The 25,766-nt window shown below is 38.2% G+C and overlaps 1 protein-coding gene across 14 annotated transcripts in view; it reads right to left on the bottom strand.

Moving 5' to 3' along the window:
* Nucleotides 1-2,716: 2,716 nt before the first annotated feature.
* CSPP1 (centrosome and spindle pole associated protein 1) overlaps nucleotides 2,717-25,766 on the bottom strand; it is a 61,712-nt gene continuing 38,662 nt past the window's right edge. For 10 of the 14 annotated variants that reach the window (XM_015618047.3, XM_015618046.2, XM_033512286.1 and 7 more), the window contains 13 exons: nucleotides 24,218-24,330; nucleotides 22,992-23,141; nucleotides 21,759-21,902; nucleotides 20,896-21,000; nucleotides 19,772-19,838; nucleotides 18,235-18,355; nucleotides 17,383-17,528; nucleotides 16,702-16,842; nucleotides 12,931-12,986; nucleotides 11,572-11,635; nucleotides 7,966-8,075; nucleotides 7,657-7,807; nucleotides 2,717-3,522 (listed from right to left, as the gene is read on the bottom strand). In XM_015618047.3, the coding sequence (XP_015473533.1) occupies nucleotides 3,308-3,522; nucleotides 7,657-7,807; nucleotides 7,966-8,075; nucleotides 11,572-11,635; nucleotides 12,931-12,986; nucleotides 16,702-16,842; nucleotides 17,383-17,528; nucleotides 18,235-18,355; nucleotides 19,772-19,838; nucleotides 20,896-21,000; nucleotides 21,759-21,902; nucleotides 22,992-23,141; nucleotides 24,218-24,330 (1,583 nt within the window). In that variant the 3' untranslated portion in view covers nucleotides 2,717-3,307. Of the gene's footprint in view, nucleotides 3,523-7,656; nucleotides 7,808-7,965; nucleotides 8,076-11,571; nucleotides 11,636-12,930; nucleotides 12,987-16,701; nucleotides 16,843-17,378; nucleotides 17,529-18,234; nucleotides 18,356-19,771; nucleotides 19,839-20,895; nucleotides 21,001-21,758; nucleotides 21,903-22,991; nucleotides 23,142-24,217; nucleotides 24,331-25,766 lie in introns of those variants that run through there. The other 4 variants (XM_015618049.2, XM_015618052.2, XM_033512287.1 and 1 more) reach the window with 3 other exon arrangements.

The raw sequence follows: 25,766 nt of genomic DNA, 5'->3' as shown, positions 1-25,766 counted from the left end.
TCAGTGCAATCAAAACCAGTCTAATCCACAGCTACTTGTTTTACAGTTTGCTTTGCCTCTCATGCTTTTGTTTCAAAGGAGCAAACCCCAGACCCCAGGAGCAGAAAGCTGGGTGCCTTCTGGTTGACTGGGATGCCGCTTCTCACGGTTAGACACAAATACAGGGGGAAAATGAGGGGTAAATTTTTTTTAAAAAGGTGGGCATGTCTGGAGGAGAATAAAAATGCTACATGAACTGGTCAGAACTGTAGTGCTGCACAGACAGAAGCTCAAGTACTGCACTTTGCTCTCTGGGGATTAAAATACAAACACCAAACAGCTGATGGAGAAGGGGGCAAGGCAAGGGCTGGGATTGCAGTTCTGCTGAGCCTTGTCAGCATCTTTGATTTTATAAGTAAAAGTGGAATTGGAGTGTTATCCAGTGTGTTCCCACAAAACTCCTGACTGGCACAGGAGAGCAGTGTGAAGACCAAGGTGTGTGAGGGAGCCTCCTCTCTTTTCAGGGCAATGAATCTGACACAGACATTCACAGCGGGCTTCAGAAATAAGTGTAAGCAGTTCAATGAAATAGCTATTGGAAAAGCCAGAAAAGGGAAATAAAATGCTATGACCTGTGATTCAGAGTGTGCTCACAAAGTTAACTGGGATGGAGCAAAATCAAATAGCAATTACCAGAGTCAGATGGGGGAGAATTGAGGTTATTTGAATTAATTGTAGCCTTTTCTCTTGGGCTTTTTCTATATTTTACTTGTTCAGTTTGTTGTGCTGTGTTTAAATCTTAAAGTGCCATGCTGGGCCAGACATGAGGTCTTTCTTTGTTTGACAGTGATCAGTAATAATTTTTAGAGTGAGTGTAATGTGTCCCATCCCTATACATTGTCATACTCTCCCCATGCCTTTAGCAAACTGTTCGGAGACCATTACCAGAGTTCCTGACACTGCTGCCCTGAGCACTGTTCAAACAGCGACTGTTCCTTGTGCCCAATTGCTTTCTAATCATCTGTGTTCAAGATAGAACAGTGACTACAATGAATTACCTAAAAACTTGGGCAGTTGGGGTTGTGTGGCTCTTTCTGGTTTACTTTTCATTGTTTTGTTGTGTACTCCCCTTTAGTAATGACATTTTTCTTTTACGGTTTGGCCTTCTCATGCCTTATTTTAATCGCCTATGTGGAAAAGGCCCAATAGCTGTTTAATATTGGTTCATTGGGAGCTGAACTTTGGTGTCATCGTCGTGACTCTCCTGCATCTCTTTAGTTCTTGCAATGCCAGAACAGCACCAGGTGTACTCTGGGGATCGTGTTCAACTTGCTGTTCTCTTAACACTTGCATTTATGATAATAATCAAAGATCTGGGGTCAGGGGCAGGCAGAAAATAGGCTCTGGTTTAGTCATCCCAATATCCATCAGGGCTGAGACTGCAGATACATTTATTTTGCAGGGGAGGCTGTCATGATAAAAAAGTTAGGGAGGCAGAAGGGCCCTCCCTGCCAGAAGATGAACTTCAAAGAGGCAGAAAAAGCTGAAGATCTGGTAAGGGAAGATGCAAAGGACTCAAGAGTGTCCCAAGCAGCATCCTGAGTGCCCAAGGGAGGGTAGCTGCAGGGAAGAGTGGAATTCATGGTGCTAAGGGCTGCTGAGCAGTGAGGTTAAAGTAGTTTCTGTGGTTTCAGGCCACAGCACAAATGAAGAAAGTAATACAAAGAGGGGTTGTGTCACATCCTGGCCTTGAACTGGAGGAAAGGAATGCCAACTTCTGATGGTCTGTGGTATTTACAAAACTTACTGCAATGACATCAGGGGAACACTTCATGCTTCTCTCAGGGGAAAAACTCTGATTAAAATTAAGGGAATAAAAAAATAAACTGTAGGCAATTGGATGAGGAAGAAGAGAAATTCTGCATCTAGCCTGGAGATGGTACATTGAATGTGTCTCAAATTTGTGAGGCAACTGGAGAGAGCCATCAGGACAGGTGACAGAGGTGGGCTTTGGCATGAGAGGGTGGCAAGTGTATATTAATATAAAGCATTTTCACAAAGTTACTTCCCCGTCTCTGGGAAGTCCAGACTGAAGTAGCCATGCAGCCTGAGGTAACTGGTCCAGCCCAAGTCAGGGATTATACCAGTGCCTCTGCTTGAGTGGCCACCACTGTCATACCCTCAGCAATGAACCTTCTCACTGTTGAGCCAGAAATACAGGGTAAGAATTACCCTGATTTGGCAAATTCTCTCTGGGAAGGAATGTGCTAAGCCCATGAAGAAGCTCAGCACCACACAGGTTTGAAGTACAGCTGTCAGCAGACATTGCCAGCCATCATCAGGAGACTGCTGTAGCGTTCAGATAGGTTTACAAAAGCTTGATGGTGGCATTGTAGTAAAAACAAAAGACCTTTGTAAAAGGTTCTTGTTTTCATCAGTCTTTTTTTCCCCCCTGATGATCAGGTTTAGGCCTCTGGGGGGGGGGGGAGGGAAATTTTCTAACCAAGAGTGAAGTTGCAGGATTACCCTTGCTTCACCTTGGTTGTGCAGTCCACTGAACTCCTAAAATCTTGCTCCATATCCTTCTTGCTAAAGCTCTGTGGTCTTAACAGTTTTTCCACGTGTTTTAATTTCTTTGGAGATAGCTTTAACACTCCAGTTTGTTCATGAGTAAATGAAACCTGAAGCAAATCATAAAGAAAATTGAAGTCAGCTTTCACACTTTTTGTAACAAAAATAATTTTAGTAACAAAATACTTTATTAAACTCTTCAATCAGAAACATAAATATATTCAACAGTATCTGTATTTTCAGCACATGACAAGTTTGGGAATGTAAGACAGATTGCTGATAGGAAAAAAAATGACTATGAAAGTGTTAGCTGTGCTTTCATGCAGGACAGCATTTATTCTGTGTGAAAACCAAGTGTCCTTCTTCAAGTTACTCACTCTTTGGGTAAAAAACCTAATGCCCTTGTGCTGTGGGGCTGTCCTAATGCCAGCAAGTTTTAAAAGTTTTGACTATAAAGCTAAAAAATATCTCTGATTTAATATCAAATTCATACACACCACACTGTTTCTGAGGCTGAAACTTAAGTTGTATAAAAAGTGCAAAAGCTGCCAAGCTATTCCTCCATTTCCCACGTCATGGAACAGAAACCATCCCTGGGCTACACCTCGGTTCCACTGCAGTGTCTGATCCTTTATTATTGCTGTTTCCAGTTCCACACACAGCTCCACACGGTACACGGGAGAGGCCTCTCCCTGCAGGATTCCGCGGCAGGCAGCGGTGCGGGCGCTCCTCCTCGGCCGCGGCTCTCCGGGCGCAGTCAGCCGTGCGCCGTGGAGAGGCCCTGCCAGCCCAGCGGCAGCGCCTTCTCCGGGGACAGCCTTGCTGAGCCTGGCTGCTCCGCCAGCAGCCGCCGGAGCGTGGCCGACGTTCCCGGCCGCAGCCAGGGCTCTGTCGCCACCGTGTCAGTGGAGCTGGCGTGGGACTGAGAGCGCTTCAGAAGGTCGTCCACGTCTCCTAAGGAAATGTCATCACCTGAGAGAGGAGGAGAGCAACACACGTGTTAGGGGGGACGGAACAACAAACACCGCGCAGGCTTGGCTGCACTCAGTGCATCAATAATGCTTTTAAATGACATTTCCACTTGGCACACGTTTGCTGATGTTCTGGGGAACTGGGCCTGGACAGATCCCCACCAGCAGCTCACCAAGGGGTAAGGATACAGGCAGAGGTGGGTGGACTCTGCAGAGGGTTCTTGCTCTCCAAAAAGCTTCCCATTTAGGGCAAGGTCAAATCTGTCAGTGCACATATGCATAAAAATGCATGTGAAAATAAGGCCATTCAATTACAGTGGCCTGATTGAACCTTGTATAGCCAGTCCCCTGCTGAAGAAGAATTGTTTAACTTTGTTTAACAGTGCAAATGCAAGTGAGCCTGTGCATCACAGCTCAGCACAGCTCAAAACCTAAGTGCAATGTCATGCTGAAACTGGCTAAGTTGGGATCTTCCACTTACAAAATAAAACCCACCAAACAAAAAGCAGAACTGCCTTGCCTTTGAACTTGGAGCCATGATCCACTCTGGACTCTACTATTATTTGTTTCAATTCTGTCAGCAATCATACATACACCTAATACCTTAAACAAATAGTGTAGATCATGGAACGACATAAAATTTTACTTTATATAAAGGGATATGAATGTATAAACTTCTCTGTGTTGTTCAGTTTTTTGGCCTCACAACATTTAAATTTTACATAGATGAAAAAATTGTGCAAACCCCAGCTATCTATAATGACTAAAAATTGAAATGTTTTCCTCTTAAAACTGAGTCACTGAGTCACATCAATGAGGATGTTCTGGTTTTTTGGTGTTTATGGTGGGCAGTAAAATGTTTAGACTCTGAATTAGGAAAAAAAAAATTTACAGAAACATTCTAATTAAAGCAAAACAAAATTGTATATTCTTTAGTGACAATATAATTTACCTAAGCAATTAATAAGTGTCATGTAATTTAAGTATTTGGATGATTTTTAAAAATTACAGGGTTTTATTCTGCAAAAATTATGACTTTTTAAAAATGAGACTTTAAATCAAAGCTTCTCTGGAGATTCTCATTAAAAACTGAAAGCTGATGGTCTAAGCATGGGTGTGAGAGCCCAAGGCCTGGAGAAGCAGCAGGTAGGTGTGCAGGGGTAAAGAAAAGGACAGGAACTGCACAAACCCATACACTGAGAGCAAGGACTCACTCTTCCTCCTTGTCTGTTAGGTGGGAAGGCGGGTTCTAAAACAAAATGCCAAATACTTTTTGTTCCAAAAGAACTTGGCATGAATCATTAGTTCTGTCACATCATACAGACAGCGATCTGATCATCCTCCAAGCCTTCCCAGTCTGACTAAAACTTGTCTGCAACACTAGACATGAGAGCAGACCTCCCTGGCTCTAGGGCCTGTCATCTCCTGTGCTTGAAGCTGGCAGAGTGAACCTCTTTGTCTCCTAAATCCTGGGTCTGATGAACCCTCCTGTGGGTTGGAACCCACAGTTTTTGCATATGTAGATTTAGCACACAGCAGGAAAAGTGATACCTGAAGAAAATCAATTTTCTGTTTGCTGCTTTAAGAGATGATATCTAGCAACAATAAAAATAAGGTTGTTTAGAGACAGACAAACTGTGAATATCCAGGCCAGAGGGCTGCATTACCCCACACTTAACTACTTCTGCCTTTAAAGCAAAGCCTGTAGAGCTTGCAGATGTCATGGGCAAGATCAACTGCTCTGCCAGAGGTAAGATCCCAGTGCACATCACTAGATCAGACTCACTTGGTGCTGCTTATAGAAAGCACAGCAGATCAGCTGCACTGCAGAACTTCATCATGAATTTCAACATCTTGCACACTCCATAAAAATCTGTCCTTAACTGGGACACAAATCAAGACTCTTGATAATTCAGTTTGCATGTAAAGGCTGAGGGTAAGGAAAGATTTTCCTTAGCATGAAATCCTGGTTTAGAAATGGAATGGTATCTGGATTCCTGCAAAACACCAACAGCAGCACATCTTGTGTGCCCGAATCTGTGAAAATTCCCTCTGCTGTATCTGAGCCTGCTCTTGTTTATGCCCTTAGGAACACACATACCTTGCTTGACAGAGATAATGTCTCTGGCTTGCAGAGACTCCATCACCCAAATATTTACCAAGTCTACACTGACGGGAATTTTTTTGGATGGGTGAAAATGGATGAGAAGGCCTGACTCCTTTTTTCTAACTTTCCAATTAAGAAAACAATACTAGGATGCCTTTAGGATTCCCACATCAGTCCCATAGGAGAAAGTGAGCTGCTGTGAACAGAGCCTCCTTACTGAACCAGATCAGCTCTTAGAATTCATCAAAGCCTATCAATTGCCATCTCTGGTCATTTCAAGGGAAGACAACCATGTTCCTTAGTTATATATTTGAGAGATTTTTCTCTCAGCAGCGTCTCTGAGGGCAGAGGAGAAATGACAATCCGGGCTGCTTGGAAAGCAAGAGGATGCCACAAGGGTTCTTTCAGACTGTTAGGGAAAAGGAGTAAAAAAATTTGGCTTCACTCTTCTGTAACATCCCTGAGCATAAGGAGGAAACAGGAGGGCAAACAACATTGCAGCCTGAACGACCACAGCTGAGCAAGAGGATCTATTGCTACCTTTCCAAAAGGCACAAATGCTAAGGATGAGTGATGGGTCCCTGTGTTCTCCAGAGAACAAACTACACACAGACATATATATGCATATATACATATATATATATATATATATAAAAAAATTATATTTATCTAAAGGCTGCAGCTCTGAAGGGTGTGACAGAAGGCAAGCAAAACAAAAAGTGTAGAGCATATGATATGAGGTGAAATTACAAAAGGTGAAATACAACAGATACATAAGTAAAAGTAGTTCATATAGCAAATATATCTGGGTGGAGTAAAATTAGTGAAGAATTTATTTTGATTATAGAAGAAAATTAATATGAATGGGGTTTATTTTTTTAGAACATCTCACAGTGAAATGGTTCAAACAAAAAAAAAAAAAAAAAGGATGAAGTGCTTGTAAGAGCACCATAGCAACAGAATCAAAAATACTGCCAGCATCTGTACTCTCATTAAGTTTATAAAAAGGATACTGATACTGTAATTGCCTAGACGGCATAGCAACTACCTCCAAAAAAGGGAAAATTAATATGAATGGTGTTTATTTTTTTAGAACATCTCACAGTGAAATGGTTCAAACAAAAAAAAAAAAAAAAAAGATGAAGTGCTTGTAAGAGCACCATAGCAACAGAATCAAAAATACTGCCAGCATCTGTACTCTCATTAAGTTTATAAAAAGGATACTGATACTGTAATTGCCTAGACGGCATAGCAACTACCTCCAAAAAAGGGAGATTTCAGACTCGTATGAAAGAATCATTAGCACAAAGTATATGAACTGGGTCACAATCCATGTGAGAAATTAAAGGCCATTAATGGTTGCCATGATTGGTACTTCATACACAAAAGGCATCTAGATCAGGCAGCCAGAATTTGGAGATGCTCCAAGACAACTCTCAGCACCTGATATAAGAAACATGGAATGAATTCAAGTGTGTGTGCAGTGAAAGAGGTATCAGTATCAAATACTCACATACTGCAATACTGAACGATCATTAACAAACCACTAGAAAATCAAATTAACTAGAAACTGAAGTACTTCATCATACACAATTCTCTTGTATATCTTCATGCTGGTTGGACCACAGACATCTGACTCCCAGGAATGCCAATAAACTCACACAGGCACCTCATCATCATTCATCACTTGGGTGTTTTATTTCTTCCCACTGCCATTTCAGCTGTGCAGCTGAATATCCCCATCCTGCTGCACTGGTGCTCACAGGACAAGAAGGAGTGGCTGATGAGACTGGAATGTGAGAATCTTTTCCTACCCTCCTCCTCTAAACTTAGTCTAAAGAAGTTATACTGAGGTGTGCCTGGGGATGCCCTTGTACCAGCTCCAGAGCTCTATAAATAACTCCTGTGTTTGATCTGGTTGCTCATTGTTCTGTCACAATAATTAAGCCTATTATTATAATTATTTGTTCCTTTACTTATTGCAATTACTTAGTGCTCACTACATCATCACTGCTGCAGGGAGCATACCCAAGGAAGGAGATTTCTGCTGGAGCTCAGTAAGTCTGTGCAGTCGTTCCTCATTTCTGCCTTTCACCTGATCAACATCGAGGCTGAAGTTTGAGTGCAAAGAGAAGCTGTCAGGCTGCAGCAACAGTGTCTGCCCCGGTGGAACTTCCTCCTGCAGGGAATCCAGAGACACACAAATCCTTCAGTTAAACACCATTCTCTTTAACAGGACAAAGAGCTACATGTGTACTCTCTCAGGAGCCATAACACGGAGTCAGTGTGGAAGCACAGGAACTGTCTGGCATCACATCTGTCAGCTCCCATACGTACAGCACTCTCCAAAGCTCTCTGCTTTAGTCGTCTCCTCTCCCTTGCAGAAGATGGATGCTGTGGTAATAAATTCACTTCTTCTAGGGCAGAAAACGTTTCCCCATTAGCACCTGGAAAAACAGGTGAAATAATTTTCAAAGAAATCAAAATACTAGAGAGTGCTCCAAGCTCCAACCTGCTCATGTTTTGAAACAAGCCAATATATTTTACTTGACTCCATCACAGGAATGTATTCATTGCAAATCTTGTTTATACCCGGACCTTTAAAGTAAATGAGTACTCAAATGAGCACAGCACCTCTCCTTGAAAGAGAGAACACTTGGAAAATCAAGAGTCATTAAAAGATACAGTCATCTAACAAATTATGTTTGTAAATATGTTACATTGAACATAGAATAACATTGCATGGACTGACAGTGTTATATGAATATGCTAACACAAAATCTATGCCTTAAACACACATCCTTGGTCATATCTCTGCCTTTTCATGTAATAAAATGTTAGAATCTGTTCATACAAGAATAAATAACTACACACCTTTTCATCATACTTGTATCACATTACAGTGGGGGAAGTTTCATCTATTTTTATAACATACATGAACCCTAAAGTCATGTGTCTGCTTCACACTTTTCTATTTCCCCTTCTTTTTCTGACTCTGGAAACTCTTTCAAGCACAAACTGTTTCAAACAAGAACTTTTGCTTTTTCCTCCAGGACCAGTAGGGGTTGGTTGATGGCTTTGCTGCTGCTTGGTGCAGACAGTGGGCTCTATTTCCTACTGCAGTCCCTCTGGCATCTTCAGGAACAGAGCCTCCCAGGAAATGGAAGGACTCTGCTCAACAAAACCCCTACTGAATCCACTACCACCAACCACTCTTTGTGACAACAAAATCATGTTTTGGAAAAGTGGTTAGTCCGGTATGTCACATAAAGTAAAAAAAAAATAAATTAAAAGATAAACATATGTAAATTCTAAACATAACAAAGAGTAATTTTGGTTGAAAATTGACATACTTAGGTTTGAGAAATAAATCTGATTGATATCAAACAAGTTCAAAATAATAAAAAGAGATTTTTTTTTAATTCTTTTATATTGTCAGTTGGTTTTTTTCCCTAAAAATACGTTTTTTTATTCTCCTCTCATCTTTTCTCTTCCCCACTTTCACCAAGGGTATTCATGCTCTTATCACAAATATTACAAGTAAAAAAAGCACAATTTTGAAATGGTGTAAGGCTAACAATTCATGTATCAGAATTCCAGCTACAAGACCAGCTGAACCTCATTATATTCAAAATAGCACTATTACTCAGAATATAAAATCTGGTTTAACAATGTGAATTTGTCACAACAAAGGACAAGCCTAAGAATTTATTTGTACCATTAGTGTATCATCTGTATCAGATGTTACCTATTCCTGTAAGTAACTATCATTCAGGTCCTGCTGCAGAGAGATGCTTTCACATCACTGCATTAACACAAATGGATTCTAGGGTTTTTAAGGAGGCAAAAAAAGGAAAAAAGAAACTGATAAACCACTTTATTTCTAACTTCCTCAAATTTCTGAGCCCTAGGAGATAAACTCATATGTAATGCTGACATGACAGATGTCAAAACTGAGTTGGATTTTAAACCCATGTCAAAAAAAATCTCAATCAAAACAGAGGGCAGTGTTACAATCTTCCTAGAGAACGGCAAACACTTTTTACAAAAATACACTCCCTGTATTTCACAAAAGACCCTCAGACAATGTGAGCAGCACAACTGACAGAGAAGGCAGCCCACAGAGAATGATAGTTTTTATTTTTCTTTTCAGGGATGGAAGTCACCAGATTCATATTCAGAATGTTACTAGCTATTTATAAAGCCCAAATAATGCAAAGGGTAACACATTTTTATTTCGTGTATACAGCTTACTTTTGAAGAAAATGGTTTTCATCAATCATAAATTATCTGGGGGGTAAAAGGGAAAAAAGGGGATGGGGAGGAATAAATAATATGTTAGGTTAACCCAAACACCTCACTAAACTGCAAGTCCCAGCTGGATGGGAGGAAGAAGGGAAAGTGTGAGATGACGATAAATATCACAAACCTTATGAAAGTGGTGAATTACCAAAAACACCCCATTACAGAGGTGGCAGCCTCAAGGCAAATGAAAGGACATAGTTCACAGAAGGCACAAGGTGGATATTTATCAACACAATACTGATGGTGAACAGGGATTCAAAAATGCTAATTCCAGTTCAAAAAAGATAACCTGTGAAAGGCCCAGCTTAGCGAGATTTAGGAAATGCAATCAGCTACAGGTCACTGGAAGCTGGAAGAGTCCTGCATGCCTGGCCTGCACCTTGTGTTCCTCTCCTTGAGCCTGTCCTGGCTGAGATGGGATATTTGGCCCCAGCCTAGACTGATTTGCTCTCCTGAGGCCACCTTTCACCTCTGGGCTGTACTAATACACAGTAATCCTTACCCTGAGAAGGAAGGTTTTACAGACTACAGAGAGAACCAAATGCAAGGAACAAGGCTGAAAGCCCCACCCTGTGCTCTTCCCAATGCCAGGTTCTACCCTGCCCTCCAGGACTTGCACATTAACAGAATAGGCTTGAATATTTCTTCAAATAAGAAATTCTGCTTTTAACCAAAGCCAGAGATAATAATCCTCAGTTTACAGAAACAGAGTTTCATTAAAAAGTACCTGCAGGACTCTACTGCATCTCCCCTACAGCAAAGAATAAAAACATTGCAAGATCATTTCCCATAGATGACTGAAAGAAATTTCAAGATACTGAAATGCCTGCTAATGGAAAATAACATGTAAAGGCTTGAGCTGGTTGGGTTTTTCTAGCCCTGTTATTTCTAGTAAGTGGAAATAAAACAGCACTTTTACATCTATGCATATAAAGGTTGAATAGAGAAACATTACATGAGGCAGTCTTTACAAAAATCTTTAGAAAACCAGAAGTCATTTGCTTCTGATGATGAATAAGTGACAGTGTCTGTAAGTGGGATGTTGCAAGTGAAATGAAATAATATGTAAACAGCAGAAAAGTGACTAATTTAGAATGAAGTATTTTATACCCATATAATCATACTTAAAATCAAGCATGCTTGTAAATCAAAAGAATAACCATGAAAAGAATTGCTGACTGTCTAAGACTTTTGTATTTCACTGTGGACAGATTGCAATTGTAAGCTGTGATTGCCAATAAATTATATTATTTGCAGCAGAACAATAGAAAAGCATTGCCTATGCTACCATTGCAACACATTTCCTGAATAAATATTAGGTTTTCCTAATCCAAAGCTGGGAAGATGTCAAAAAGCCCCCTGACAAAGATGCTTTCTCATGAAAAGTTGTAAAGTGGTAAAGGGCAACTGAGCAGCATCATTAAATACAGGTGTCATCTACACAAATTTATTGCAGTAAAATTTCATAAATCTCTGCATTTTAATTTGGAGACAAAACTTTCTAAAACTTCAAACCAATCACCATAGCTACAACCACTGCAACTTCAAGAACAGCAATAATAATTTCAGAGACACAGCTTTAGACTAAACCCTGTGTCTATATACTCACAACACAGTTAAGGGGAGGTGCAAACTCACCAATAAAAGCACTATCCGATTCCAACAGTGAATTTTTCTGGAATTCACTAGATTTGGTCCTGAACTACAAAAGTGAAACAGAAAAAAAAATGGAAATTCAGAGGCTTCAATCTATTTCTGAGGCCAAATGATAATCAATGTAAATTAATTGCCAAACTTCTGCAAAGCAAAGAGCAGCTCTACACTGTTAATATTCTATTATCCCTAACTTTATGGTTCTAAAAACCCAATACATTTTAAAGAACTCACATTTTCTTTAAGCATTAGGGTTTGGGGTTTTTTTACTTTTCTATATAAATCCCATTTCCTGAAATTGCCTACACATGGAAACTGTTGTAATTTGTGTAACAAAGACTTTTTCATCAAGAAATTGATCTTTGTCACTCTGCATGAGGTTCAGAACAGTCAGTACTCAAAGTGAGCTTTGCAGTTAAGGTTTGTATGAAGTATTGATCAAATGAAGAATGATTCCTTATGTCTAACTTATTCCACCACATACAATCTTTGACGTTAAAGCATTAAAATAACAAATTTCTACATCATAATATCAAGCACTAAGACCAATACTCATAGTTCACTGCATAGTTGCAACCCTTTGTTACAGAAATCTTACTGAGGAATAATTTATGTTGAAAGCCACTCTAAAATCAAAGCAGTAGAAACTATCAGAGGAAACAGAACAAGAGAAAACAAATCTTTTACTGAAGTTATCATTCAAAGCATTGCTCTGAATGATAACTTCAGTCACTAAATTACAACTATAAAGTGCATGAATGTGATTGTTTTTTAAAATAAAGACTTTTATTTCTGCATTTAGTTACAATATTATCCTCAAGGTTAATGTCTTTGCTGTTGCACAGTCTCCTGTGTTTCACTGTTTCACATTGCCATGAGATACAATTGAACTGTTATTCAGTATTTTGGGTTAGTGCAGGATTCTAATTTGATAGCATTTTATTTTGCCCTTTTCACCAAGGCAGAAAAATGATTGTTCCAATGGAGAACAGATCCAATTCTTAACTGCCAAGTGCCTCGCTTAAACCACCCGAATTCAGAGCAACTGCTTCTGGCTTGGCTTTTTCTACTAATTCTCACTTCCCAGGAGAAATCTTTCATATGAATATAAAATAAGTACCATTGAATATATAAGGAAGAGTGTTAAAGAATCAAGCTATGTCTATATACAAAGATAATAAACTTGTATGCCAAGTTTAAAGAAGCTGTAGTTTGTGTGGACCAGAAAAATAAGTAAATTAGTTTGCTGTCTTGTTAAGTGTAATTTCTTTCTCCAAATCAGTGAAAGACACAGTATTTCTCACACTTGAAAAAGTAATATAATAAAAAACCTTTAATTCTTACCGGGCCCATGGTTTCTGGGTAGCTGTCCAAAGCAGAATCATCTTGATCATCAAAAGCTATACAGACAAGAGACAAAACAACAGGGTTGACATAAAAATAGTTAATAACAAAAAGTATTTTCTCAGCTTATTATTGCAAAAATTAAGACCAGTATGCATTACATCTTTAAATATACATAAATTACGCTGATGGAATTAGTTTCTAAAACATTTGAACACAACAATTATTCCAGTTCCTTAATGTAAATTTAAGTGAAATCAGAGAAATCAAACAAAAATCCATAGTGTATTACTTCTAATCTATTTTTTGGCCCCTGGCAGGGAATAACAACCACAGCAGGGACTGCAGAAAACCCCAAGAATAAATGTACATTTAACATGCTGAGCTCACTACATTTCCAGCTTTCAAAGAGAAGTTGAACCAGACAGATTGTTTCACAGAGGAAAAGTGATAAGAATATAATATGCATTTATCTACGGATAAAAAACTCAGTTCTGGAGAGCATGGAGAACTATCCTGAAAGTCAGGCTATCAGTGACCCAATGCATGGTGGAAATGCAAAGAAGCAAAACTGAAGTCACTTTTCTTATTTAGTTTAAGTTTTCAAATAAATTTTTTAATTAGATTGTTTTTTGAGGCAGACATGCAAGAAGCAACACCTCACTCAGTGTGTAGCTGACCTTCTGTCCAGCATCAGAGCACATGGGCTGTCAGTCCTCCTGGCACAACTCCCAGCCCATTCCTGACACTGCTCCAGTCAAGCAGCACCCAGCACTGCAGCACATCAACATCAAACCTGCTCTTGGGGCTTTGCATCTCATCCCCCAGAAAAAGAATCATCCAGAAGTCTGCAACAGGCTGCCTCATTTATAGGAACACAGCTAGCATTTAAAAACTTGTGATGTTTAAAATACTGGTTTGTCAGTTTATATTTTCATTAACAGTCAACATATTCCTCTTTGACATAAAAAAAACCCCAAACATATCAGAGGGAAAACTGTATAAAAAGCTTGTAAGGCAAAGAACACTTACACATAGTGAGGGAAAAAAGGTACGCCTTTTCCACATAACACATTATTTCACCCACAGTATAAAAGTACATACTGCTTTAATTCATCTTTCTTTCTGCCTTAAATCAGACAGTAAAACCACTCATGTATTTTCAGCCAGAGGAAGATGATGAACTTGTCTCTGAGGAAAATAAACTCGAAATGCAGAAATGGCAACTAATTCTCAGTACTCAGTGACAGACTATAAAGTTAAATGATGTTGTAAAGCAGTAGGAGAGAAAAGAGAAAAAGCTGTTTAAGGATCCTCCAGAAGCATCAGCAGAAAATACTTATAAAAATCAGCTGCCTGTCTATCAGCTAATGTAAGCTAACCTGAAGAGGCCTTTCCTTGGATGTCATCATGGAAACCTACCTACCTTAGCAGAAGTCTAAATGACTGCATGTGCTTGAAATTAATGGAAAAAGCAAATCTGCTTTCTAGATGGTGGAGGTTTCTCTGCAGAAAACATTAAATGAAAGCTTTCTCAGACTGGTCCATTAAAAATATTCTAATGGTGGAAAACCAGAACCAAGCCTCAGAGAGATCTCAGCTGAAGCTAGTGAATTATTTTTCAGCATTTCAGTCAATGTCATGAAGAGGAAGACTGAAGTCAAGCCTATACATTCCATTTAGACACTAAAGGATACAACCATATAATTAACACAAAATGTGACACAGATGTGCTTATTTGCAACTGTGATGTTCTATAATCCATAAGCAATATGGCACACATTGCTTGAACACCAGCGCATCTGTCCAAGATAGAAGAGGACTCATTTAATACTCAACAGGGTACTGAACAAAACACAACTGTCACCCTTCACATCTTGTGGTATTAATTCTGCTAATCTTACAGGTCTGCCAACAGCTAACAGGAGCAAGCCTCAAAGCACCAGTGACCAGAAAAGGCATTCAGTTTTTCCAAAGCAGTATGCAAAAATGTAAATATTTTCCTTCCACGTGTGCTTGGTTTTATTTAATGCTCAACTTTTAGCTAAGGCTAATAAAGTCTTAGGAACAATTCCATGGGTGACTGTGGCAAGGTGGGGGGCTGTGGGAAGATGCCAGGGGACAGATACCCTGTGCTGGGCACAGCTGTTGCCACAATGGAGCTGCTGCATGACACAGCAGGACCCATCAGTCATGTTCATGATGCCTCTGCAAACAAATTTGAGAAAAAGCACATCAAAGTGTGGCAGTAGGACTGAGGACAAACCTGTGACAAGCAGCCCTGGAGGCACCAAAGTCAGAGAAGAAGGAGGAGGAGGTGCTCAGGTGCCAGAGCAGAGATTCCCCTGCAGCCCCTGAAGGTGAAGATCGAAGGGTGCAAGAAGACAGAAGCAGCAAAGAGAAACTGCTGTGTAATAACCACAATTCCCCCCTGCCCGAGCCTGACATCACTCATCACATCACAGAAGTAACTTGGTACCTAGGGTAGTACCAAGGAAGGAGAGCAGGGACACTGAGAATGAAGGAGTGAAACTGGGCACAGGAAAGGGGCAGGAAAAGTGCAGGCTTCATGCTTTTTATTTTCTGCTACTCAAAGTCACTAATCAAATATTTAGGCTTATAGTAATTAGGTTAACTTTCCCCAAGTCAGGTCTATTTTGCCCACAACAGCAATTGGTAACCAATCTCCCCATCTGCACCTTGGCAAACAAGCTTTATTCTTCCTGTTTCCCCAAAGGGCAGGAGTGAGGAGGCATAAGCAGGACAGTAGCCAGGTGGGAGTCTGGCTATTAGCATAGGCTAAGCCACCACAAATAAAGTGACTTTCTCTTCAAAAATTTAGTTAGGCCAGTCTGAATTAAAGAGGCAAACACTTTTCCAAGGAATCTGTATCTTGCACTCAAAACTGAGTTCATTTGTATAGGCTAAAGCAATTCTCAATATAATTTTAAATATCCTCTAAAACAACTGGAAATACTGCTCTTTCATGACTGTTTGTAGAAGAGACCTGAATGAACCTTACATTTGGAATTAATTCTAACATGCAAAAAAAGGGATAGTATATCTACTTTTCACTGCTTCTGCAATATGCAGCCAAAATATTTTCCATGTTAGGCTGTTAATATTTACTATCTTAGGATCAAGTCTATTTAGCGACAAGCAACGTTTTCCTTCCAGAGCTTCCAAGTAGTCATGATCTCTCATATGCTGTTTCTAAAGCAAAGGTGTGGATACAGGTTTCTGAAACTTTAAAATAAATCAACCCAAGATAATTGAAATAAAAGAAATTTCATCCATTAAAAGGAGACCAAGGTGAAGATACTCTGGCTGTATTTTAATCAATTCACAATTCAAAGCCATCCTACTTCCTCCATGAGAACTCAAGAATTACTTCATGGAACTTATCTGTAACACTTTTTTCACAGTTCATAGCAAAAGAGGTTTCTCCAAGAAACAGTAACAAAACTACTTTTCCCTTACAATTTTTGAAGTATGAGGCACTAGTTAAATTCAGGGAGCCAAAGAGAAACTGTCACAAGTAATTAAATAATCCCAAAATTAAGTACAAAACAACAAAAGCTCCCCCAAACAATCTTTTTATGCTTACATTACAATAGACTTTCAGTGTTCTGGTGTTTTACTGCTTCATACTGCAATGCTGACAGTGCACTTGAAAGAAGCAAAACTAGTGCTAGTGGGTTTTAATTCTTACCAAATACAAAGCACATCATTTCAAGGATTTTTGTTTATCTCAAAGCATTCACTCTTTACCTTCTGTTTCTCTCCTCATTCTCATTCTGTCAAGTTTCCTCTGCTGCTCCCTCAACAGTGCCTGCTGTTGAATTTCTAGAGTCTGGTCATCTCTTGGAGGATCAGGATACATTTGCCTCAAGCCCATACGAGTTTCAGGATCTAGAGCAAAGACATGAAATTGACAATTTTTCCCTAAATTAACATTTCTGAAAAGCATTTTTAAAGAAATATCTAAGTAATTAAAAAAACACTAAAAATAATACTGTCAATGGCCAAGAGGATGAACAACTTAGCAATGATTTTACAATTTTACTACATTAAAAATATATGTTTTCTGGTAAAGAATAAACAGAGTTAAACAGAAACATAATTTGTTGGTTGGTAAAAAGGTCCAACTCAGTCTATTTTCAGCAATACCATGACATCAAATGCACAAGAAGCAGGGACTGGAAGACGGGTCACTCAGCTCCGAGTGATGATGCAGTGTTATGAGGCCAAGAATTCCATGGGATTGCTGGAACAGCCCCACAGAGAAATACACACACACAAACAAAATACTGCCCATGAAGTGCCTTGCATGGGCAGTAGCTCATGAAGAGCCTGATTTTTATTTTTGTCTTTCAATCCTGCATGGAATGGAAGATGGAGGACGGATGTTTCCCAGCCCTTCTTTCATCAGTAACAAGATGATCTACCTGCCTTTGTATTTAAGTTCATTAAATTCCCAGATATTCTGTATATTGACAGGATCTTGTGCCTCCTTTAAGGAAGGTCGCCGAACTGGAGCCTGCAGACGAAGCCTGGCCATCTCAAATATGTCCCTTGGATTCTTCTCTCTCCTCCTGCTTGAAAGGTTTGCAAAACAAGCAGAAAGTAATTTAACACCATAATATTAATGAGTTGGATGGAAATATATTGATAATGTTCAGAACTTTAATCTTTAAATAAAACTATCAAAACAGGAAAATAAATCTGAAAGTAATGACACTGCATATTGTGTTATAAAAAGAGATAACCTACTTAAAAAAACAATCCCTCATACTTCACAGAGTGGAACTAAGGCTGGTAATTAGATGTGTCTTTTCCAGCTAATTGGTATGATTAACTAATAAATTTTGGAAGCAAACCAAATTTATTTAATAAAGAGAATATGATTTTTCAGTCACAAAGGAAGTACTTCCACAACAGTACAGTATTCATAAGCATATTCTGCAGCAGCAGTACTGCAGTTTACAGCCACAAATTATGCCCTAGGAAAAAAGTAATGAGATAAAATTCTGCCTTAGACATCTGTTTTAGACCACTCTTCAAGTCAGAGCATTGAAACTTCCTATCTCACCAGTACAGCCATTCTTACAATAAATTTTAGCAAGAGTCTTGGAGAAAACCCAAACACATTAGAAAAAAATTGAAAAAAAAAATTGAAAAAAAAAATTCTATATAAGTTCTACCTTTGTATTTTCATTCCACTCATGTATATTGGCCAACTAATACTAGCTAATAATACACTGTGAAAAATCTAGCTTTTAAAACAGAAGATTAAATTCTTACCGTGTAATTGGTACATTATCATGACTGGCCACATTTAGCAACTGTTCCTGCAGTCTCCTCTCTTCACTACGAAGCTGCTTCCTCATCTCTGATAATTCATTTATCACATTCTTCCTTTCCTCTGGAATTTAAAAATAAGGAGTGTCAGAGCAACTTTGCCTCTTACTTATAAGTAAAAAATAATGTGAAAAACAGATACAATGAAATGCCAACTAAAACAAAGATAGTACAAACACAAGAATTGCAACATTCCATACACTAGAAATTAGATCAGAGTTTACATTTTGAGACAGCACAAGGACCAGAACCCCTGAACATAAGAAAACATACAAATGTCACTGAAAATGTTTCACTGTATTTAAAAAAGGAAATGCTATGGAATACAAGTGGGTGTTGCCAGTAAATAGCCTTAATTTGAAATACGCAAACCTACACAATCCTCAGATAACAGGAGCTGCAGTGGTATCTGCAAGCACTCAACATCTTTTTTTTCCCTGACTCAAAAGTGGGATATCTGTCTGTCTAGTGCAGATTCTCTTAAGTGGTCAAGAGTTCCAACTCCAGTTCTTAGTACATGCTTATGTTGACTTTTCAGACCTACTTTGAGTCTATACTGTTTTTTGTGGTCAGGACAGCATTCTGCCACAAGCTGAACTTGTTTCAGAAATTCCTCGTTTTCCAAATAACATATTTATAATTTGGTATTTTATTGACTTTTAGACTTCAGTGTTCAGAAGTTAGCAGGCAAGCAAGTCTTACTAGTTTAAATCCTCAGACATGAGACTCAATTTATGTGTCTTTAGTTCTCTCATTGCAGAAGGCCTGAGTCAATCAATTTCCAATGACTGCATTAAGAACCACTTTGCTCCATTTAGTGGAAAATCCACAGCTCCCTGGAATGGCCACAGGTACTTTCTGCTGCAGGCTAGCATTTGTAGGACATCAGTTACTGCTACATTTCACATGTTGTTTCTTATATACTTGCAAAAAAAAAAGTATCAGCAAAAAAATTATTGCTTTCCACCCACATATTGCCAGGATAAGTAATATAAAAAAGCAAAGGAGATCCTTCCAGCACATTTGAATTTTAGAACCACCAGAGAAAGGTAACAGGAATGAGGTGAGGATTAGGCAGACTAACAAACGTAGTTAGAATTTAAGAGTTAGAACTGCAATGCTTTACACTCTGTTGGTCTAATCTGTTACTCAGCCAATCAAAAACTTTCCCTTTTTGCCATATTCTGGTCACAGTGCTACCACTGTTCCAAGAGACCCAGCACTTCCCATGCAGACTATTCCATTATAAAAATTTTTACAAAAACGTATTTCCTTATGACACCTAATAAATGCATTTTTGTTTTGTCTTAAAACTTCAGACATACCATACAAATGCACTGATAGTACTAAGAGAGAGAAAACACCTAGACAGAAACACAAATTTTAAAGGACTATTCTTTTGAAGGCAAGAAGAGGAACTGTAACAGAGAACAGTTTTGTTGTAATAGAAAGGGAGCTTGCAATGAAAACAAGTACCCACCTAATGAACGCAGCTGATTCCTTCTAGCAGGGACAGGTGGAGAAGGAGCTCTTGGCTGTGCAGGATCCTAGGGATCATCATCAATATGAAATGTAATTTGTAAAAGGAAGGCATTACAGTACATTTTATTTCCTAATTTTACATCTAATTTACGTTAACAATTGGAAGTCAGAACAGTAACCTTACAGGTTGTGAAAGCCTAAGGTTTTTTAAATCTGATCTTTAAATACACAATCCAAATTACTATGACAATACCTATAATGCACTATTCAGAGTTCTAAACAAATCTATTCCAAGTACTGCTAAAGAAATAAACTGACCTACCTCCAGAGCATTCTTCACATTTAGGAAATTTAGGGAAAGCAATGGTTTAAAGTGTGATATAAAATATTCTCTGAAACTGCACTATAAAGTATTTAGCCCAGTTCAGTCAAAGAGTTGGTAAGAAACAAACAAACAAACAAACACTTTTTCAATAAAAAGGCAGAAGTGTAGCCTGAGATTCAAATATCATAAATAATCATTTCATCTACTCTCTTCTACAAGAAGTTTATTTTAAAAGCCAAAAAAGCCCCAGAGAAGATTATCAAGTTAAAGCAATGAGAGGTCTCAGAACCACTACTGTAACTCATCTGTGATGCAGAGAAGAAAGCAAATCATATTAGGAGTAATAATCTTCTTGTACTTTCAAAAACATAAAGATTACACAAGAATGTCAGTAGCTACAAATCAACATTAAACTTCATGCCTGAGCTAAGTTCTTCTGTGAGTGAAAAAGACGACCTGCTAGATTATATGTAAACTTTCTAATCCTAAATCTTGAGATCATCAGACCCCTGGTAAGGATCTGGACAGTGTATGTCCTCTCTAAAATGAGGTACTCATTCCTATAAAAAATGTACATGCAGAAAAAAAATTAAGATAACACACTGCCAAAAATAATTCTTCAATACTTGAAATAAAATTTAACCTTAAATGTCAGATCTCCAAGACTGATAAATGTCAAGACTGTCTTGTTATCCACGGCACTCCAGTAACAACTGGAAAACTTTAAAACCTTGGCATGATTTCATACACTGCACTGTCTTAAATAAACCAGTAGAAGTTTGCTGTAACAATCGTACCTGTGCATAGTGGGACAGATGGCTCTCAGCAGAGGAAATCCTCTCTTCTTTCCTTACTGATTTGTTCTGAAGAGCGGGAATGATGGGCGAAGATTGTCGTGATAACTGCAGGGAGGGAACCAAGACTGAAACTACATTCCTATAGCACCTGAATAAAGTGTTATTTTGGACAGGGAAAGTTTTGCTCATGTTTTTCCTTTGACAGAAAAAACGATGCTAAGCGCATAAAACAACTGCAAAAATTATTTCCTGTGATTTTTGTTTTCTACCTATAGCAATTTTAATACCTTTTTTCTATGTTGTAGGGTGATTTTATTTTCAATTTATATTTCAGTTACGTATCTTTTTTACTCTAGACACTTCCTTTATATCTGTTGATTTTAGAGAAATTACAGAAATTTAGTATCAATTTTATGAGAAACAATTTTATAATTTACTTAGATTGTGTCCATCAGAATTCTATGTGATGGATTTACATAATCTGGGTGAAAGGAAAATAATCAAATTGCGAAAAACACCGTTGCTCAAGATGAACAGTCCTACCAGTCCTCTAATAAACACTTTTATTTGTATTTACACCTCAGCAAGTGCAGGTCAATATTTCACAGCAGATATAAAAATCAACTATTGAGTATGGATTATTAATCTTGCTTTTACTATTTTTAATGCGAATTTGATCAACAAGATAAGTTTTTACTGCAGTATGTCTGATTTTTTATCAGTTGTTCTCTGTGCTTAAAGTATACTGCAATTCGATAAACTGAGAGGGGACCAACACTGAAGGCAGAGGTCTAAGAAATCATGTGATTTCCTTAAAATCCAGTTATTTTTATAAGTTATCTTAGAAAGCCACTTAAACATACCATCTTCTTTTCCTCTTCCATCTTTTCTTTCTCAAAATATTGTCTAAGTTGTTCCTCTTGCTTTTCTTTTTCTTTTCGCTGTTTTTCTGCCTCTTTTTTCCTTTCTTCCTCTAAGTGAATTACTGCTTTATTTTTCAACCTTCGCTGTAACATAATTAATACATAAAAAAGACTCAATTACTTAAGTTTTGTTTTCTTTTTCTTTGAGAAGTTAAAATTACACATCAAAGTGATTAGTATGAAATAAAAAAGCGTATTTCATTAGTCTGACTTCAAATATCCAAATTAAAATCTATCTCATGCAAATATCAAACATTAGCAGCCCTGGCCTTGCTAACATCATTAAAGAGAATTCTTAATAACATCTATAAACACCAGTTTGTGACCCCAGATCTGCCATCAGCTAAGGCTAAACTGTAGGAGTCATTTCCAAAAATTCAGATTCAACTAAAACATACTGCAGACATGCACCACACTATCACAAGACCCCAGAGAAATTATCATTTGGTCTCAGTTTTAGTCATGTGATTGTGAATAGCAATGATACCAGTTAACTCCCTACTCTCTGCTAGACCAGCTCTAGTATCCAGAACACAAGGCTCATCCAACTGATTTGCTCATACTAGGGAAGGAGAATTCAGAATATAAAATAAACATGCCATCTTAGAAATTTTTAATTATCTTCCATAATTCCATAAAGCATTGAGAGACTCCTTCTTTGATGGGCTTGTGTGGGCTCCTCCTACAATTATTTATTATATTCTAAATAATTCAAATTTATTAAAAAATGCAAACCCAAGAAATAAAAATTTGGTGTATGAATTAAATCCATGGGTATTGATTTAAGTTTGAATTTACCTCCACGAAAAGCATTCACTAGATTTGTTTGGCATTGATCCAAAACAAGCAGTATTGTCTCAGAGATATCTCCTCGCCAATTCAAAGAAGTCTTTACAAAATATTACTGCATAGTTACATTTTTAAAACAATTCCATGAGAGCTAGGTTTTTTCTTGAAAAAATAAACAGTGCTTCAAATTTGTAGTATAACATAAGGAGTGAGAAGAATGTGCTAGTTAACGCTGAACATCTTCCACCTCTCCTCTGCCTAATGCAGACCCATTTAAAAGCACAGACCAATTCACAGGACACTTCTCAGCTTACCTTCTGGACAACAAGTATCACAAAAGGTTAGTTTAGGATGGAAAGAAGTCAAAGTATCAAAATACTACACCTCCTCATCTTTCCTCCTTCTCTCCTCTAGTTCCTCTTCATATGCTTTTTGAATTCTCATCCTCTGCTCTGCGAGTCGTTTTTCTTCTTTTTCTTCTTCCATTCTAAGTTTTTCTCGCTCTGCTTCTTCCCTACGTCTCTTTTCTTCAATCTTAAAAATAAAACAAAGAAGTAGTAGTCAACTGTCAATAGCCAGAAACAATCTGATTAACAACATTTCCCACCATGATTTTTGCAGTACCTAATTGCAAAATCAAAAGCTAAATGGTGCAACTGAAAGAATCCTGGAGCCTCTCCTATATTTCATCTTCAGAATTCCCTTAAAATGAGATTCTATTTTACTATTTCTTTTTGGCCATTGGAACCAACCACCCTACAAGAAAACTACTTATAAACACTACTAATAAAACCAGAGTATTTCCTAACATTTACTCTAGTCCAGATGTGCTGGATCAACACTTCTATTCACTGATTAAATAATGGAGGATGGGAAACCAAAAAGATATGGTAATTATCTTTTCCCATTCCACAATTGCAGTATTATTAGACAAAGTGCTGACTCTCACTAAAGCAAAAGATCTGCCCATTCTTTAGTCTATTTGGCAGCCCTATGTATGGGACAAAACCCTTGATCTTTTCTTTTTAAGAGATCTACATCAAACCAGTGCCTGACTTTAGTAACTAGTCTCTTAAATTATTTATTATTTCCTTGGAAATGGTATTTAATTACACTGGTATTTAATTTGTGCAGCATAAGATTAAATGTGAAGTATTATGGACAGAAGACATAAGCTGACTGAAGAACAATCAAGTTTTATATACCCATCAATAAATAACTGCACTATAACTGATCACCATTTCATTTTGATGAATGTGCTTTTATATCACATAGACCTCCAAAGGCAAATGTCTTGGTATCTGTAGTCCTTTATGTGTGCAAACCTGTACTGTATGCATAATTTCAGAACTCAATACCATATTTGGAGAGCTGTACTTAAAAAAAAAAAACAAAAAAAACCACCTAGATTGTGCTTGTCTAAGTGATGCTATTATGTAAGCCAAAATCCAAGGAACTCTATAGTATGTAGCTTTTAGTACACCTCTCATGTACAGAATTGACTGTGATAGCACAGTTAAGGTCTTCAGTGGGCAGTGATAATTTACTCTGAGTGCAAACACTCTTTTTACAGTTTATTTCACCACATGATATCTGGCATGAGCATTCACCTGTAGACGCAGGAAGTTCTTGTAGGATTCCTGTCGCTTAAGCTGCTCTGGAGATGGAGGTTCACCAAACACATTACCTCGAGCAAAAGGAGAGGCCTGTGCAAATGTAATACCTAAGGGAGGAGAAAGGTTACAGATAAAAAACTAACACAATTTAAGACAGCAAGCCAGAGTGAGGAAGGAGGAATCCAAGACACTGGTTTCAAAGGGAAGCTCATGACAGTCGTAACTCAAGGCTATAGCTGGGCCTGAAATTTCTTACATTTTCTGCCTGGAATAATTGCCAGGCTTTAACTGTCTATACCATCCAAGCAAGTTGCATTTCTACAAAATAACACCTATTAAAGTCACCTATTCTATTGTTCAATCTGCAGCTCAGTATGTACGAACATTACCTACAAATTAATTAGAATAGCAAATACTTAACACCCCGTAACTTTACTGCTTGAGTTTCCTCTGACTTAGAACAAATAGCTCTGTTCCTCAGGTTTATTCACTCTTTAAAAACAGAGCATCCGATCAGAACAAATATTTACACAAAATAACAAAGGATGCTACAAAAAGCAAAGCCTCAGAGTGGCTAATAAAATTCTAAGCAGTCAGAAATCTGACTTCTTCCAGTATGAAGTGTTTTCTGTACTATAAAGTTTGAAGCGTCAGGTTTCCTTTAGCCCTGAGTTACAACCACGACATAACCATACAGTCCCCAATGCTCCAGATACGAGGATTAATTCAGATTCCACACAGAGTAGGTTTTGCAGCACAGAGTCCCTACAAGAAGCAGAGGAGACAGAAAGAAAGTAAAGAAAAAGTAGAGGAAGTTGTGTTAACTTTCCAGCTCATGCAGCATGCTCTTCATTTGTATTGTGTCTGCTCTGAAGGATAGTGCCTCAGAGATGTGCAAGAGCAGTAACTCCACTGAGCTGAGATGAACATTACATTTCCCCTCCCTCTGGTAAGGTAACATCCAAGTCAGATGAAAGCATAAATAATACATTAAAGTATTCCCATAGGAATGCACGTGTTTACTGCTACAGCCTAGTCTTAGGAGCATGTGTTTGCATACCAAGGAGTACACTTTAAGATTCTTTTTCCTTACATGGAAGCAGTGCTTGAATGCTTCCAAAATATAACTAAATGTACATGTGGCTCTTCCATGATGGAGCTACTTCCATATAAAAAGGCAGAATAAATTTTACATACCATTTAGAAGGCATGGGTACAAGACAGACAAGTTACTATAGAAAGTATCAAGGAAAATGCTTGCTGTGTCCTGTGAGCTACTGTCCTGTGAGTTTCCTCTTAAAGGAGGGCACCGTACCAAAAAAAACCCCACAAATTCAAGTAACAAACCCACCAAAACATACACAAAGCCACTGCTTCGTGACTGATCAAATTCAAGGTGCAATTCAAAGCTCCCAACACTGATGTGCACCACCTCCTGGTCCCAAAATAAGTGATCTAACCAGGGGGCTCTTGGCTGTTTCATATTATTACTTTATCAGCCTTCCTGTTTCACTTCTTACCAAATGGTTAAATATATAATCTG

This window comes from Parus major, chromosome 2 (genome assembly GCF_001522545.3).
Source record: "Parus major isolate Abel chromosome 2, Parus_major1.1, whole genome shotgun sequence".
In the NCBI taxonomy this organism is placed as follows: Eukaryota; Metazoa; Chordata; class Aves; order Passeriformes; family Paridae; genus Parus; species Parus major.
Note: the sequence above shows the minus strand (reverse complement) of the source record. Positions and strands in the feature narration are given on the sequence as shown.